The sequence below is a fragment of the Nilaparvata lugens genome, chromosome 2 (genome assembly GCF_014356525.2).
Source record: "Nilaparvata lugens isolate BPH chromosome 2, ASM1435652v1, whole genome shotgun sequence".
NCBI classification, from domain to species: Eukaryota; Metazoa; Arthropoda; class Insecta; order Hemiptera; family Delphacidae; genus Nilaparvata; species Nilaparvata lugens.
Genome location: NC_052505.1, coordinates 94,167,872 through 94,186,125, shown reverse-complemented (window position 1 = coordinate 94,186,125; position 18,254 = coordinate 94,167,872). Strand labels below are relative to the sequence as shown.

The following is an 18,254-nucleotide window of genomic DNA, read 5'->3' as shown; positions in this document are numbered from 1 at the left end:
TTAAAGAAATAGCGCATATTTTTCATTGTTTCAATTGATAGACAATTATAGCATAAGCCTACCATTGCGTCGATCGAAGACACTGCCATTATATACGTAAGATCTATTCTCCCCTCATACTGGCTTATACACTACTAATTTACATAATGACATATTGTTATGTTATTCAACATATTTTACAAGCATGATTAAATAATCATGGGAATAGAGATCTAATGCAATTTGAATAACGATAATGATATACTATATTGTATGTAACTACATAAATCGGTGGTGTTTCAAAAACAATTGTCGATTCTCTGAAAACGATATAAAAATTTTATATATGATTATTTGTTGAAACACCGCCGATCTATGTAGTTACATCATTGTATTATCGTTATTCAAAATCTTTATTCTATGGTCCATGCAATATGCATCCTTTCCATGATGGGAAGGTTCGTGGTTTATCCCATCAACACGACCGGGAGATTATTGTTTTCTTTAGAGATGATAATATCAGTCACATTTAGATAAGACATTTTAATTCAAGTAGTCTTAGATTTGGATTTGGTTTTGATTGCTCCTCATAGATTCAGAGAGAGTTGATATTGTCAAAAATCCCACTTTATTTCAATAAAAATTATTTTATTATTATTATAAACTACAGCTGATGATGTGTGAGCACACACGAAAGCATGCTCCTGTAAAATAATAATAAAAAATGGATTTTTTGACAATATCCCAAGTCTCTTCAATATGAAAAAGTTCCACAACATCAAAATTCACTCTACATACTTTATTAGAGATTACTTATTATATACTAGAAAATGTTATTATTTATTAGATCCTTATTTGGATTGTATATTGAGAAGGTTCTGACTCACCCTTCAGAAATACTAATCTGTTATTCCTTAATGTTAACAGGATGAATATAAGAAATCCCAAGAAACATCATACCCAGCAATAGCATCATTCTGAACGTGTTTTGTCTGTAAAGAGAAATTTAGAAATCAAAACAAATTTTTATTTCGCCACATAAAAAGTAGTAAGACACTCATACCCAGTCATCATTCAAACATGTTTGTCTCTAAAAAAATGAGAAATCGAATGAAATTTTTAATTTATAATAATAATAAATCTTATACAAAGTTCAGCAAAATAATAATCAATCCTTTGGCTATAGTAGAGCCTATACACGAGAATGAATTCAGTAACTAAAGATACTCTTAATGGAGAATTTCGTTCAAATGAACCTTAATTTGTCAAATCAAAATCACTCCATTAGTATTTCTTCATACTAGTGAAATTCTTAGATTAACACGTTGACTACCAAACAATATTTTTCATGACACCTCTTCCATATTCAGATAACATGATTTCCCTTTATTTTTCATTCTACCTTTTTCACTTTAAATTTTGATAACATTTTCGTTACACTGTGATTCAGGTTTTGGGGTTCCAGGCCACTCACATTATTTTTCCTGTTTTTCATTCAACTTAGCTCTCTATATTCAAATTCAAATTTGAATGAAATGTTCACATTATCGTAGAGAAATAGCATCAGTTGTTATCTTATGCTATTATCTCTGTCATTATGCAATTTTTTTCTAAAAATTCATGTGTCGTTTTCCATATTTATGGACTGATAGATTTGAACAGCATAGGTGCGTGCTTATACTGTCATGAAATTTAAATTTGAATTATTAACCCCAGAAAGGTAATGTAATGGTAATTCATTGTAAACCCCAGAACCTGATTCAATTATGGTAACGTGGTGATTCCATGGAAATAATTATGAATAAATCAAGGAGTGTCACTTACCTTTTTATCATTGTCATACACTTGTTCCCAGTCTCTCTTGACTACCAACTCAGTGGATCTGACATGGTAAGAGCGGCTGTCCATATGTTTGCATAAACATGTGTAAATACCCTGCTCTTTCACTGTTATATTCTGGAACAATCATAAATAGAATAATGTTATGGAATATGTTATAGGATGAGATAGGAAATCTGGAACCCATTATCATTAACATTTCTATACATGAACAAAATATCTTCTTAAATGTATAAATTCAGGGCTACGTTCTTTATTTGTAGAATAGAATTACAGTACCCTTGAGATTAATAAAATAATAGATTAAAAATACAACAAATAGTTCCAGAGTTCACACCATCGTCAGGTTGTGAAAATAAATTTCTAATAAACGTCTACTAATATGAGTAGTTTTGTTTCGAAACTATTTTGTATTCTTAATCTATTATTATTTTATTAATTTCAAAAGGTACTATAATTCTATTTAATGAATTATGAACAATAGAACTTGTCTCCTCATTCGTGTATCTCCTATCCTGACACATGTAGAACTGATTCCTTTCTTATGAATCAAACATTTTATCTTCAAATTTCTGTATAATGTTATTTTTCAAGTGTTTTAAAATCTATTTGTGTCATGTTTTATGTTCATATTAGTACCGGTAATATGGTAATAATATGGTAATATACAGGTGCATGTATCATCAATACGTGTATACATGTATTGATAATACATGTATTGTATACATGTATTGATTGTATATTACCACATTACCATGTTATTACATGTATACATGTATTGATAATACATGTACCTGTATATTACCATATTACCGGTACTAATATGAACAGGAAAATGACACAAATAGATTTTAAAACACTTGAAACATAACATTATACAGAATTTGAAGATAAAATATTTGATTCATGAAGAAAGGAATGGGTTTCTACATGTGCAGGATAGGAGATACACGAAAGAGGCATCATCACTTATGATCTAATAAACTGATATAACTTACAGATTAACTGGCAAGATTCTTGAGTTTACTGGGCATGGATAGGGTGAAGGCTCATTTTTATAATCCAAATCAATAAATTCTAATTTGATAATTGATACAAATTTATTCAACTTGTGATTACGTAAGTATAAAAGCCCAACCAAACAGAGATTTCTTCAAGTGATTTTGTAGATTAATTTGCAGCATGCGCAAATCACAAAGACAGGTTGCAGTTTCGAGATCATATCCTTCTTCTTTGCTGGGCATTTCAACTTTGATGGAAATTATCCACATAATTTTGACAGAATTGTGAATAATTATTATTCTATTTTTTATGTTTCCTGACATCACAGATTGCTTTTTACAACATAATAAATTACAAATTGGTTATGGTTTGAATTATTTAAATGATTGCATCTGTTGGTTTGAATTATGAAAAAAATTCAACAATATTCTTATATATTGTCAAGCTTATCAGAAGATTCAATTATTGTTTCTATATTTATTGTTATTGGCTATCACGGGAATTATTTTTTTATTGTTGCTTGTGTTACAGTACCTAGTTACAGTTTATTTAATTATGTGCCTTTGTTTGTAAACTAAAACTGTAGAAATTCAACATTCTCTTATCTTGTGGCCTACTGTATCTATAATTGTTATTGTAGGCCTATTAACCCCTCCTCTAAACTTGTTCAATATTAAAACCCTCCAATATTTAACTCCTCTTCTATCCAGACTTGTTCAATATTAAAGGAGTTATATTCAGAGAAATGTATTGTAAAATACACACTTTCTGAAAATAGATTAACATATATTTCGGACTATGTGTAACCTTCTCTAAATCTTGTAGAGGAATAGCATAAGGTTACCTTATTTTTTCTCTCCTTATCATTTTTGATGATGTAGGCTACACTTATTATTGTATCAATCAATAATAATAATAAAGTTCAAAATTGAATTGAATTGACTGATTGAATCTCACCCTTATCAGCAGTTTTCCGTTCAGCATATCTCCCTTGTACTTATTCGCGTCCACATACAAATAACTGTTAGGACCAATGACAAAGTTATTGTTGATCACCCAGAACTGGAAGCGGTGGTCGTCGTCATTGCATCCACATTTCAACTCGTGATTAGCGCCGATTTCAACTTCTTTCACGTGAATGTCATCCTCTGCCCCATCTCCAGAGGTGATGAGACCGTTACAGCCGATTATTGCCAAGAGAAGGAGGTAAAATACGCGAACTAAGTGTGACGACATCATCTGAAAAAACATTAAGCAAATACATTACAATTAGGTTTGTAAGTTTTTCATCAAATTCGTGGTACTAGGCAATATTCTTCTGTTCTCATTATGAATAAGTATCTCTATATTTCTTCAATGTTTTCCATCACGAACTGCTTATTATTAATCACTTTTTGCTTTCAGAAAAAAACGACTAGCAGTCAGATATTTTACAATAAATGAATTAATCACTCACTGTGACATGACGGATCTGCCGAAAGATCTCGTTGTCACAGTGAGTGATTAATATTCATTTATTGTAAATATTTGACTGCTAGTCGTTTTATCTAAAAGCAAAAAGTGATTTAATAATAAGTATATTGTCACAGTGAGTGATTAATTCATTTATTGTGAAATATCTGACGAATGATCCGCCATGGCGAATCTGCCGAAAGATCTCGTTGTCACAGTGAGTGATTATTTCATTTATTGTAAAATATCTGACTGCAATTCGTTTTTTCTAAAAGCAAAAAGTATCTCTATATCTTGCCTGATAGCGCAGAGTATCAGAAATTCGTAAGCATATTGAACTATTGTTACAAACCGTTCCTATAAGATGTCTGAAGCTTCCTCCGTCAAACACTAAAATATAGCGATGTGATTCCTAGAGAGAATCAACGCTGGAAGCCTTCTAAGAACACTGTACAGTGTAAGCGTGCACATTGTTCAATCAAATTCTGAACTCCAGAACAGACTGCTGTACACTCTGAACAGTGAACACTGAACAGTGTGAACCAGTGTTTATCATGGGAAAAATATAGCATAAGAAAATATCCCATGGTTTGTAGAATTCATTCAGATTTTGGAAGTTTTTTATAAAATTGTGTTGTGAATCAAGTTGAGTTGATACTGTATCATATTGTGTTGATACTGTATCAAATTCTGAACTCCAGAAGAGACTGTACAACTGAACACTGACCAGTGTGAATCAGTGTTTACCATGGAGGAAAGATAGCATAAGAGATATCCCATGGTTTGTAGAATTTATTCAAAGTTTGGAAGTTTTGTAACAAACTATAGAGTTGTGTATCGAGTTGAGATAATACTGTATCATATTGTGTTTATACTGTAACAAACTCTGAACTCCAGAACAGACTGTATATACTGTAACAGTGTAAAGCTATACCATAGAGAAAATATAGCATAAGAAGATATCTAATGGTTTGTAGAATTCATTCAAAGTTTGGAAGCTTTGTATCAAATTATGTTATTGTGTATCAAGTTGAAATGATACTGTTTCATATTGTGTTGATACTGTATAATATGTGGTGATGCATTATTATCATGAATGATAATACCATACGCAGAAAAGATGGCATATAATATTATAAGAAGATATTCCATGGTATATTGAAAGTTTAGGCTATGTTCCAATTTTCACTGTTAACTCAAGCCGATAGTCAACGTAGCGGTTTTTCGTGGAGCTATGTGACGCTGCATGGTAGTCTCTTATACTGTGCCGTTCTTACACTCTCACCTCAACAACACAGTAATAAATAGACAGTAGTCGACAGCAATCGGATTGAGTTAACAAGAAATCGGTTTGTAATTTGTAACATGAACAACCTATACCATATGGGATATCTATCTACTTATGCAATATTTTCTCTATGGCTAAACACTGTGTTTTATGGGGTCGAGAGATTTGGGTTCCATGTCAGGAAAAATTGAAAATTTCTTACTTTTTTTCAATTCTGAACAAATCATATACGCACAGAGGTTTATGACATTGAATAGACTATTTTGTGAAGATGTAACACAATAATAAACCGCTTCAACCTATATTATATGAGACACCTAGAATTTCATTATAGACTGCTGACTAATTTCCTTGATCTCATGCTTAAATTCGAATACGGAAGACAAAACTGGTGTGAAAAAATTTATATAAGAAAAAATTTAGAAAAAAATCATTTTCAACTATAGACTATACATGAGACACCTCACATTTTATTATTAACTTCTAAATAAGTTACTTGATTCCATGTTCAAATAAACAAATACACAAATCAACAAATTGACAAATAAATTTATATAAACAATCTATTAGAAAAAAGTAGAGACCCCTTCTCTTCTAACCATTAATTGCTCTGCCTTACATTTTATTATTAACTCCTAAATAAGTTACTTGATTTCATGTTTGGATAAGCAAATGTCAAATAAACAAATAAATAAACTTATCTTAGAAAAAACGTGAGAAAACCATATTCTCTACCGGTACTAGCCTTTAACTTCTCCAATTCACATTCTAATATTAACTTTTAAATCATTTTTTCAATTCCAAGTTCAAATGAACAAATACTGATGGACAAATAAATTCATAAAAGTGGAAATTTAATCATATAAAATTCATATTAGTGGAGAAATCCTTCTCTATCAACTTTAATTGCTCCATCTTACATTTTATTTTCAATCCTGGATAAGTTACTTGATTCCATGTTCAAATTAACAAATGCTCAAATAGACGTAATACATTGATGTGAACACATTATACAGAAAATTCAAAAAAACCATTCTCTACTGACCTTCAATTGCTGCTATTTGAAATGCCTTCAATCACACAAATAGGTTGACCAAACACTGAATGAACTGTCTTGCTCTTGAACACACTCTAGCCTATAAAACCCCACTACAATTATAGTCTTCTTATCACTCGATGTTGTTATTATGGACGAACTGATTTTATGTGCAATTGTTTTTCTTTCAAATTACTGAAAAATTTCACATCAATGATTTACAACCTGATACATCAATAAAAGTAATTTTTTTACATTTTATAAAAATATTACCAAACTGCTATTGCCTTGTATAGCTGCGTTTACACCAAATTTATTAACAAAATGTTAATAACTTAATCCTAATATATTCTATCAGATTGAACATACACATGATGAACATATGTGTTTGTCAAGTTCCGTTCAATCTAATAGAATCTATGAGAATTAATTTATTAACATTTTGTTAATAACTTTGGTGTAAACCCAGCTTAATCTAACCACAGTTTTTTGCACTTTGTGAAAAAAGTTTGGTTGGAGTTTACGAGTTTTGAAACTAGACAACGCGATTACCCGATAAATTGATTATTCACGTTCAAACCAATCACTCATACATAAAAAATGAATCCGCTTATTCAACATTAACTCACGACACAATAATTGTGAAATTAATTAATTTGATTAATTATTGATCGGAATGATGACATTTAGCACGTTAAACGTTCACCTGATGATGATTTTAACACGAGTGAACGTTCAAAAAAGAGTTGGCCCGAAATAGAAAGACTTTCTGTAAAAGTGCCAGCGACTGTGCTCAGCTGTTTTTTCTGCCCATTCATACGTTCAAGTGGTGTAATGAACTTGAGGGGGAATGAATAATATTGGATCGTGGAGTAGATTGGAAATGGATCCATTTTCAAGTGCCGATGATTTACTTATTAGATCGTGGAAGTGATTGAGAATTAATTATCCATTCTCAAGAAGTGGTGATTCACTTTAATGTATACATGGACATTATCACACTGTGATGAGAACGGTACTCTTGTATGAGTGTCCGTTTATAGATCACAAATTAAATGTGATTACAGTCTGTATAAAATAAGTTGATACTTGAAGAAAATGTCCGTGAAAATGCCAAATTGTGCGAAATTTGAATCATTCTCTGCGATTCAATATTATCGGCTGTATTCAAATTATTGACAACTCTGCATAGACTATGTTGTCGAATTGAATACATCCTGTCATACGAGCTGACGAGCTAATGAAACTCATGTGTATGAATTTAATGGCTGTTAATATTATGAATCATTACGCTATGAGTAATCGTATGATGCTTGAATGACGTTTTTGGTTAAGAAAACGTATGTTTACACATCAGTGTTTGTTTTTCATACTGAAACTAGCAGGTAACCCGTGCTCCGCAAGGGTCCAATTAGAAACTTCACAAACTTAATACTTGACATAATGATATCTTGAAGAATTAAAAATAGGCCTATAACCATTGAATATAGAATCTATACGCAGAATTTCAAGTTAATCAGTTGAGTAGTTGAGACGTGATGATGAGTCATTCGTGAATTTCCTATCCCGTACGTGTATAAGTCAGTTCTCTCTTTATTATATTATAGATAAGTTTGAAAAGTCTATCCATGATGATGACGCATAAACAATAAAATTCAAGCTAGGGCGATTCTGTTGTGGAGTGGAGAGTTAGAGCAAATAAAACTTCTATATTTCTATAGATTTTTCATTCTGAAATTAGAGTTGGAGTGAGAGCTCTTCATGTACTTTGAACAATAAATTTCTATCTAAATTTGAGAAAGGAACAACATGCTTGAAATTCCTAACTGTTCCTTTCCCAATCATTCATAATTGAGAATTATATTTTATTATTATTATTAGTCGTAGAGCTCCCGAAGTGGAAGACGCTGAGTAAAATCATGATCATCGATTTTTATTAGACTTGGCGGTTTCCTTGTTCGTCACCAGCTTTTCATTCTCTGAGAAAATGCAGCTTTTCTTTCTTCACTCCATCTTGTGCCAACTCTTGGTGCTTTTATCTCTGGAATAATTTCCCATTTGTTCACTTTTGTTTTTGAAATTATTTCTATTTTTAATTTCATCATCAGTAATTCCTGCCAAAACTAGATCTTTCTTAACATTCCTAATCCATTCTCCTCCTTAGGCAAGCGAAGCTACATATTTACTATTTTTTTTGTGATTCTATGTCAGGGAGCCTCATGAATTTTAGACGTCTTTTTCTCATGTCTGTTACAATATTTGAATGTTGCTCAACTGTGCTATTATATTATGGTATATATTAATATATAAATAGATGTTACGATGTGTACTGGCTTATACACTAATTCACATTAAATGTCAGTATTGCTGACTATTTAACGAATTTTACAGAGTTCGAGAAATCAATAAATGTGAATAAGGAGGGAGATTAATTAGTAAGAGGGGTGGATTAATTAAGAAAAGGATAATTAGAAGAGAGAAGAAATAATAATCATCAATATAATATAATAAATTATTAATCATATTATAGATAATAATCATTCATCAATGAGCATTTGAACAAATGCAATTTCCAATTTATTTCCATCTAAAGAGATAAAAGTTTATTAATAAGAGAGGAGGGTGAGTGAGGAGGGAGGGAGAGGAGGTGCATTGAATTCACATGAATTGTTCTTCAATAATTCTTGCAGTTCTCTCATTCATTAAACACTCGCAGTTTTCAAACATGGAACATTAATTGAAAACATTCAGCATCGAAGAATCCTTGAGCGTTGGAGACACTTTTAGAGTCATTTTTAACTGACATTAGTTTGGATGGAAAGATGTTATTTTCAAGAAACGCTGAGAGGTTGAAGAGCATCTTAAATGGATTATTGAAACGTGTGATCCTAATCAGTCTTGAATGTGACTTTCTGATTGGTTTGTATATACAGGAAATGTGACTTTTTTGTTGGTGTGTTTCTATTATACAAGGATATACAAGATGAGTTTCACAAGAGGGAGGGGGTTGGTTTGTAGCATGAAACTGGAAACATCAAGTCTGACCAAGATAATATTTAATCATAGAGGAAAGATAGCACCTGAAGATATACCAAGGTATAGGGCGTTTATTTTCTAATTTTCAACGTCAAGAAGATAATCCTTGTAGTTCTGTTTCTTGAAGCTATGTGACGTTGGTAGTTATTAATATAGTGCCGTTCTTACACTCTCACCCGACCAAAAAAGTAATAATAGACAGTAGTCGACAGTAATCGCCTTGAGTTAACAAAAAATCGGCTTAAAATTTGGAATATGGACAACATGGGATATTCTATGCTATTTTTTTCTCTATGATGGAATTATCTGATTTGTCTAATCACAGACAAGGGATAGCAAACCAGAGTTTTTCTGATGTTGACTTCATAAGCTCACGGCCGGTTGCTCAAATATCTGTTAAACTTTGATCATAATTAGAAGAATTAATCAGGAAAGGTTCTCCTGAGGAGGCTTGTCTCACTATACACATTCTAGGCTACAATTGACAATTCTCAGTTGCTTGCCAGATAGAGTTGAACTGCTAAAATGTGGACAAGCAGATCGTTACATGAATTCACCGCAATGTTTGTTCTGGCTTCATCTCCCGGTCTAGTTCAGTGATTGTACCACAGGGGGCGTTCTAAATGCGACAAGGTTTAGTAGGGTCTTATAGGATCCCTTTCTCCTAAATAGTTGGGAGAAGCAAATAGATGTCCCGGTCTCTGACTGGCTTTACAAACACCAAGTGATAAGTTGTTTGGTTTTATCTTTAGGAGATCACCACAGTGATAATTAGAACAGTGACAATCTTTCTCTATTATTCATCATTCTCTATTGATTGATGCAATGAGTACATAATCGAAATTATAGAAAGAGAGAAAAAATAATGTAACTTTGTGCTATTCCTCTCCCAAATTTAGATAAGGCTACTATAGTCCGTAATAGGTTGAGTCTTGAATGTGACTTTCTAATTGGTTGTGTTTGATACAAGATGAGTTTCACAAGGAGAGGGGGAAACTGTCAACATTGTATTCACTTATGTTCACTTACATACAATACAAGAAATGGAGGAGATTATGCTTCACAGTACCACCAGAACAGCTCTTTTTGAAAAAAATAAATCCAAAATATTATGAACCTCAATTTATAAGGCCGTGTCCACACTGAACAAATATTCGACAAACATGTTTGTTGAAACAGTTTGGGCGAATTTGATTAAGTTTGACAAAAATGTTTGCCCGTGGCCAGTGTGGACGCGTCACCAAACAAAATATTTGTGAGAACAGGTTTTATGTTTTTCAGCTGTCAACACTGAAAATGTTTGGAAAAACGGTAATTTTCTGTTTGACAAACAATGATTGTCCAAACTTTTTGAAATTTTTGTCCCTGAGCTCCTCATCAAAGAAAAATTGTGAAGATGTCCATGTTTTTGAAAAGTTGAATTAAAGTACGAAAGTACAGTTGGAAGTACGATTTAAGACACTCTGTATATCGAATCCGATCCAGACTTTATTGTAATAAAGACTATCTATGCTATAGATATTAATTCTTTTCCATACAATTAATAGCAATATATATGATTATATATAATATATATATATATATATATATATATATATAATATATATTATATATTTATATATATATCAAATCTAATTTTTAGACGACAGAGGACTATTGAATAGATATTCATTTGTATCCATGGATCGAATGATACAGAGGTTGAAGTGGAAAGTATAAGATCAAGGGTTGGGTATATGCGAAACGAGAAGAAGGGGTGTAGGAGAGAGAGTTCTTTTGAGAGGGATATGTAATGAGATACTCAGGAGTAGCTGATGGAAGGAGAGCTTGCGGTGGAGTGGCTATTGTAATAGATGAAGAAACCAACACCAGAGTTAGAAGTTGGAAAGCCATTAGCCCTAGAATAATAAGAGTAGATCTAGACCTGGAAGAGAAAATTAGCATAATCCAAGTATATGGACCAACAGAAGATGCAAATGTGGCCGAGAAAGATGAATTCTGGATGCAGCTAGAGAGAGAAACCATTGAAGCTGAAGAATCAAGGAAACTTGTAGTGATTGGTGATTTCAATGGAAGAATCGGAATGGATGAGCAGGTGGGGAATGGGTGTATGGGAAAGTATGGATGTGAGGTGATTAAGAATAACAATGGACAAAGATTGATTGAATATGCATCTCAACACAATTTCCTCATAGGGAACACTTGGTTCATTCATAAGAGAATCCACAAGATTACATTCGTTGGAGAAGGCAGAGAGGCAGAAAGCATGATTGATTACATTCTCTATCAAGGAGAGCTTAGATATGCTTTTAGGGATGTGAAGGTCATAAGGGGAGCAGAACTGGACACTGACCACAAACTTCTGGTTGCGGACACAGGTTTAGAGAAAGAAAGGTTTGCAGACAGAAAGCATACAGGAGAATAAAGCATGAAGAGTTGAGACTTGCTGAAAATAGAGAAAAATATAAAGTAGAGCTCTCAAATCGGATTGAAAATTTGCAAAATGCTGAAGATATGCAAAATAATGTTGATTTTATTTGGAGTGAATTGAAAGAAGTTATTATGGGTGCTGCTGAGGAGGTATGTGGCCAGAAAGTAGTAGGAAGGTTTAAGAGAAGAACTAGATGGTGGTCAGAAGAAGTCAAGATGAAAGTTAGAGAGAAGAAGAAAGCATACAAGAAATTATAGGCTCTAAGAGACAGGAGGATTACAGAATCTACGTTGAAAAACGGAATGTTGCCAAGAGAACTGTCAAATTAGCAAAAATCGAATCCTGGGAAAATTTTGGCAGAGATCTACAAAATTTGCATGGACGGGAAAATGGGCGAGCTTTCTGGAGAACGGTGAACAGCTGAGAGGAAAATTTGGAAAGCAGACTAGATCAATAGTGGATGAAAATGGAAGGTTGGTGTCACAGTTGGAGGAAGTGATGGAGAGATGGAGAAGGTACTACGAAAATAAGTTCCAAAGAAATGAGAATGAAACAGGTTTGACCAAGATGAGCATCAGCAAATGATGGATGAATTGATAGATGGCATAACCAATGAGATCACTACAAATGAAGTGGAAGAATCAATAAAAAGGCTGAGGACAGGAAGGCTGCGGGAGAGGATGGGATTGTGCCAGAGCTAATAAAATGGGGAGGAGATCTCTTGATAGAGAAGATGACAAGTTTGATCAACTTGATATGGCATCAAGAAAGAGTTCCCAGTCAATGGACCAAGAATATTATCATCCCTATCCACAAGAAGGGCCCCACCACAGACTGTGAAAATTATAGAGCGGTTTGCCTCTCAAGTGAGCATGAAAGTATACACGGGTATTCTGGAGAAACGTTTGCGCAAAGTTGTAGAGCAAGAGATGGAGGAGGAACAGGCAGCGTTTAGGCCGGTAGACAGGCCCAGGAGCATGTGTCATCGCTGAGGAATATATGCTCAAAATTTTTAGAGAGGGGAAAGCCTGTCTATTTAGCTTCTTAGACCTGAAGGCTGCTTTTGACTCAGTTCCACGACAGGTGATATGGGAAGCCTTAAAAAGAAAGAGAGTACCTGAAAAGCTGATCAAGGCCATCATTAGTGTCAATGTAGGAATGAGAGCGAAAGTGCGAATATGTGGAGGAATGTCCCATGAATTTGGTATGGAGATGGGGGTAAAACAGGGTGACAGTCTGAGTCCCCTACTCTTCATATTAGTGATGGATGAGATCCATAAGGTGTGCAAGAGAAGGACCCAGAATATGATGGTAGGGTATTGGAACATGCGACCGATTGGGGCAAGAGCTCTCCTATATGCGGACGATATAGTGCTGATTGCTGATACTCAGCAGAAACTCCAACAATCAGTGACAGAATGGGCTGAGGAGCTGAAACGAAGAGGAATGATTATGAATGTGAGTAAAAGTAAGGTGATGGTGGTTTCAAGAGGAGGGAGAGAGAATATTCAAATTATGGTGAGTGAAGAACTGCTCGAACAGGTAGGGAAGTACGAATACCTTGGTACAATGTTTTCTGAGGACGGAAAAATAGATCTGGAAGTGATGAATAGGGTGAGAAAGGGATCTACGGCCTACTATGCAATCAAGGATTGCATTTTTGGGAAAAGAGAGATAGAAAAAAGAATTAAAAATCACGTCTATCGATCAGTAATTGAACCCATCATGTTGTACGGGAGTGAAAGCTGGCCCATTAAATCATGCCATGAGAATAAAATCAGGACGGTGGAAATGAAGTGTCACAGGAAATCAGTAGGAAAGACCAGGAGAGATAGGATTCGAAACACCAGGATAAGAGAGGAAGTTGGCATGAGAGATGTGAGCGAGAGGATAGAAATGAGGCAGCTTGGATGGTTTGGGCATATACAGCGGATGGGGGATGATAGAAAGGCCAAACAGTATGTAAATGTCAGAGTACAGGGCAAAAGAACAGTGGGCCGTCCAAGGTATTCGTACGAGGACAGAATAGAGGAAATAGGGAGGAGAAGGGGAAAGAGTGTTCCAGAGATGAGGAGACTGGCGGCGGATCGACGGGAGTGGAGAAGATGGGTCGAGGCTACCCCAACGCTTTGACGGCATGCGGGGAAGAGACAGAGAAGAGAAGAAGAAGAAGGTTGAAGTGGAAATGAAGAGAGAGAGAGTGAGATATTAGATTAGATTCCTTTATTCATGTATGCTACAACATTTACTGGCTTATACACTAATTTACATTAAATGACGGTATGCTAATTATTCAACGAATTTCACAAAGTATTGATAATTAATCAATGAGAATGAAGACTAAATGCAATTAGAATAACGATAATATAGAATTGTAATGTAAATTCATAAATCGGCGGTGTTTCAACAAATAATTGTCGATTCTTTAAAAAGGATATGAAATAATATCCTTTCCATCAACACACGACTGGGTTGTGATAAAATAGAGCTGTTGGATGTGAATGTGTGATTCGAATCTTAGAAATGGGATGAATGGATAAGATGGATGATATTACACTGAGTAATAGTGAATACAATATTGTATTAATGATTCAAAATAGATGAATGGAACAAACGTTATAGGGTGTGATTTAATTAAGATTTAAAAAATTGATTTAGTAATAATCACGATATATACAATACTAAAGATCAGAGAATGTTGAGATGAGATGATGAAGAGAGAGAGAGAGAGAGAGAGAGAGAAGAGAGAGAGAGAGAGAGAGTGAGAGAGAGAGTGAGATAGAGAGAGCAACTGATTGTGGTTTTGCGACTAATCAGAGCGAGTCTATTCCTTCAACATTGGACCAACTCCACTCGACAAAAGTTTCCCAATTAAAACGGGTCTTACTTGGCTACCTGTACCTGAACATCTCATTAGATGGTATTGAACTGAGCTGCTTCGGAGCAGATACTGTTGTTCACTTCAGATACTGTTTTTAGAGCAGTTTTGCTCCCAACACAGTAAATAAACCGCACACAAACTATTAAGTCACGGTATACAAACCTCACAGTATAGTCCTATAGTGCCTTACATTATTAGTACCTAATCCATCTTCTTCCAAATCAATCATTTGACTGGTTGAAAGGTCATAAGAAAAACTTGACAATGCATAAATTTAGCAAGTTAAACAAAATGATAATAATTTTTTTAATAGTAATAAGACAACTTGACAATACACGAATTTACAGAAAATTACCAAGCCAAAAGAGAATACGTATTTTTAGTGAGAAGATTGCATTTCTTTTCCACTTAGAATGTCCGCCCATTTAGGATCAAACTTTGTGGTTCCGATCATTAAAATTGTTTTCAAATGTTCATCTGACAAGGTAGATCTGTATTTGGATTTAACAAACTTCATTTTTGAAAATGTCTGCTCACACTTGTAGGTAGATCCAAACAGAGAAAACATAGCTTGACCATGGTTTTTTATGTTTTTAGAGTCTATTACTGGGAGAGACATGTAACCGAGTCCGTGCAGACCATTAGCTAATATCTCGCAATGGTTGATCGCTGCTTGTTCACAGCTTATTTTACAATTATTAAGAAATGAAGTAGTGAGTTCAGTACGCCGAGAGTACTGAACTCATTGTTGTTGTCAAAAATGTGTATAGATATAATTTTTCTAAAATCTGCAGCAATAACTCTCGGCGGGCCGAACAAAATCTATCCGCGGGCCGTAGGTTGGAGAGCCCTGGCTCATAGCACCCAGATCCTTCGTCATTTGTCTCAGATACCTTCCACGACCCCTTTGTCCATCAACTGTATAAATCAAATAAAGTTTATTCACTCGAAATTCATACCGTCGAAAGAAGTGACAGCCGAAGACCGTAATTTAAATTTGCAGTTCTCATTATTTTGATATTGAAATTCTCCAAACAAATTTTTACTGATTAGAAAGCTTATAACATGTCTACGCTATTCCGTCAAAGTCAACCTGAGAAAAAATCGTGCAGAAAATTGTTTGGAATTTGGCTTTGAACTCGACAAATTTAGCCTACCACTACCTCCGAACTGTTTAGTTTACGGTGGTAGTCAACCTACTTTATTCAACTTTGAGCGCTCATTAGAAGATCAAAAACGTCGAAAAAGGACCAACTCATATGAATCTTATTGAAAACGTCTTCCTCTCTCCACCCTATAAGAATAATTTTTACTTCCCTTGCCCTATTACCATAGGTAAGGAAAGTATTGCTTTCCGAAAAGAATTAAGGTACCCTAATTTCTAAGTATCTATACATATCAAGGTCCGCTGAGCCCAAAAAAGTTGTTTTTTGGGTATTGGTCTGTGTGTGTGTGTGGTGTGTGTGTGTGTGTGTGTGTGTGTGTGTGTGTGTGTGTGTGTGTGTGTCTGTGTACACGATATCTCATCTCCGAATTAACGGAATGACTTGAAATCTGGAACTTAAGGTACTAGCTATAAGGATCCGACACGAACAATTTCGATCAAATGCGATTGAAGATGGCGGCTAAATGACAAAAATGTTGTCAAGAACAGGGTTTTCGCGATTTTCTCGAAACGGCCCCACAAGTCCCATATCTGTAAAAATTTCAGGAGCTCCGCCACATCTATGCAAAGTTTGATTTTAGATTCTCATTATCAGGCTTCAGATACAATTTACACAAAACATTTTGAGTGGAAAAGATTGAGCAAGAGAATCTCTACAATTAATGTTCAGTAACATTTTCACCTGAAATTAAAAATAAGCTCGAAATTCGAGAGAATGTGATTATCCAATAATTGCAAACTGTTGGCAAATGTTGATTCTATTAAATGATCCACTATGAAGAGATAGCAGACCTCTTGTGTCTCCAGCGTTATTGCACTGTCACCAGCTGGCTCGAATCTTTGAATAGTAGACTTGAGATGCGCGGGAACACTAGCGTCAGGTGATCAATTTTCATAACGGCAAGGAAAGTTGTGTGAGTGCGCCACACCAGATTTTTTCGAAAATAGTTCCTAGTTATTGACGTTTTAATGACGATGAGTGGGCCTATCTCAAAAATATCGAGAAATCAGTAGACCTCGAAAACTAAGGTCTATATGAGAAAATTCTACTGGTCATTTTGTTTTGCAAATTTCAGGTATCATGGCTGTCAGGTCATGTTCGGCTGTCAAGCCGTTTCCACACTGAACAACAACTGTTCGACATACATGTTCAGCAAACATATTTGTTGTTGAGCTCAGGTACAAACATTTTTAAAAGTTTGGAAAATTACCGTTTGTTAAACAAAGAATTACTGTTTTTCCAAGCATTTTCAGTGTTCACAGCTGTAAAACAGCTGTAAAAAATCTGGTGTGGCGCACTCACAAAACTTTCCTTGCCGTTATGAGAATTGATCACCTGACGCTAGTGTTCTAGCGCATCTCAAGTCTACTATTCAAAGATATGAGACAGCTGGTGATAGGTCAATAACGCTGGAGACACACTAGGTCTGCTATCTCTTCCTAGTGAATGATTTAATAGAACCAACAGTTTGCAATCTAATAATCACATTTTCTCGAATTTCAAGTTTATTTTCAATTTTAGGTGGAAATGTTACTGGACATTAATTGCAGAGATTTCATGCTCAATCTTTTCCACTTGAAATTTTCTGTTAAATCGTATATGAAGGCTGATTATTGAGAATTTGAAATCGAGAATCTAAAATCAAACTTTGCATAGATGGGGCAAAGCTCCTGAATTTTTTACAGATATAGGACTTGTTGCAGTTGATATAGCTTATCAATGACTATTTCAGCTATGAATTTGATCGAAATTGTTGGAGCCGTTTTCGAGAAAATCGCGAAAAACCCTGTTTTCGACAACATTTTCGCCATTTTAACCGCCATCTTGGATTGCATTTGACCGAAATTGTTCGTGTCGGATCCTTATAGTGTAAGGACCTTACGTTCCTAATTTCAGTCATTCCGTTAACTGGGAAATGAGATATCGTGTACACAGACGCACATACATTCATACACACCACACACATACAGACCAATACCCAAAAACCACTTTTTTGGACTCAGGGGAACTTGAAACGTAAAGAATTTAGAAATTGGGGTACATTAATTTTTTTGGAAAGCAATACTTTCCTTACCTATGGTAATAAAGCAAGGAAAGTTAAAATAAAACATGTTCTTCCCTTTTACAAATAATATTTTGTTTGG

The 18,254-nt window shown here is 34.4% G+C and overlaps 4 protein-coding genes across 4 annotated transcripts in view; 2 read left to right on the top strand and 2 right to left on the bottom strand.

The window, feature by feature from the left end:
- Positions 1 to 1,785: 1,785 nt before the first annotated feature.
- Positions 1,786 to 7,335, bottom strand: LOC111051745. Its single transcript, XM_039420277.1, has 4 exons — positions 7,149 to 7,335; positions 6,606 to 6,821; positions 3,778 to 4,059; positions 1,786 to 1,935 (listed from the first exon to the last, which is right to left on the bottom strand). Exons 3-4 carry the CDS (start codon positions 4,057 to 4,059, stop codon positions 1,786 to 1,788), a joined length of 432 nt encoding a protein of 143 aa, XP_039276211.1. The 5' UTR covers positions 6,606 to 6,821; positions 7,149 to 7,335.
- Positions 7,336 to 11,424: 4,089 nt separating this feature from the next.
- On the top strand, positions 11,425 to 12,057 carry LOC120349728 (craniofacial development protein 2-like). The gene has a single exon (XM_039420275.1). The coding sequence runs from the start codon at positions 11,425 to 11,427 to the stop codon at positions 12,055 to 12,057; it is 633 nt and encodes a 210-aa protein (XP_039276209.1).
- A 1,164-nt stretch (positions 12,058 to 13,221) lies between these two features.
- LOC120349727 lies at positions 13,222 to 14,196 on the top strand. The gene has a single exon (XM_039420274.1). It carries the CDS (start codon positions 13,222 to 13,224, stop codon positions 14,194 to 14,196), a length of 975 nt encoding a protein of 324 aa, XP_039276208.1.
- Positions 14,197 to 16,013: 1,817 nt separating this feature from the next.
- Positions 16,014 to 18,254, bottom strand: part of LOC111051744 — a 95,467-nt gene continuing 93,226 nt past the window's right edge. The window contains exon 3 of the mRNA XM_039420273.1: positions 16,014 to 16,037. Coding sequence (XP_039276207.1) covers positions 16,014 to 16,037 — 24 coding nt within the window. The remainder of the gene's footprint in view (positions 16,038 to 18,254) is intronic.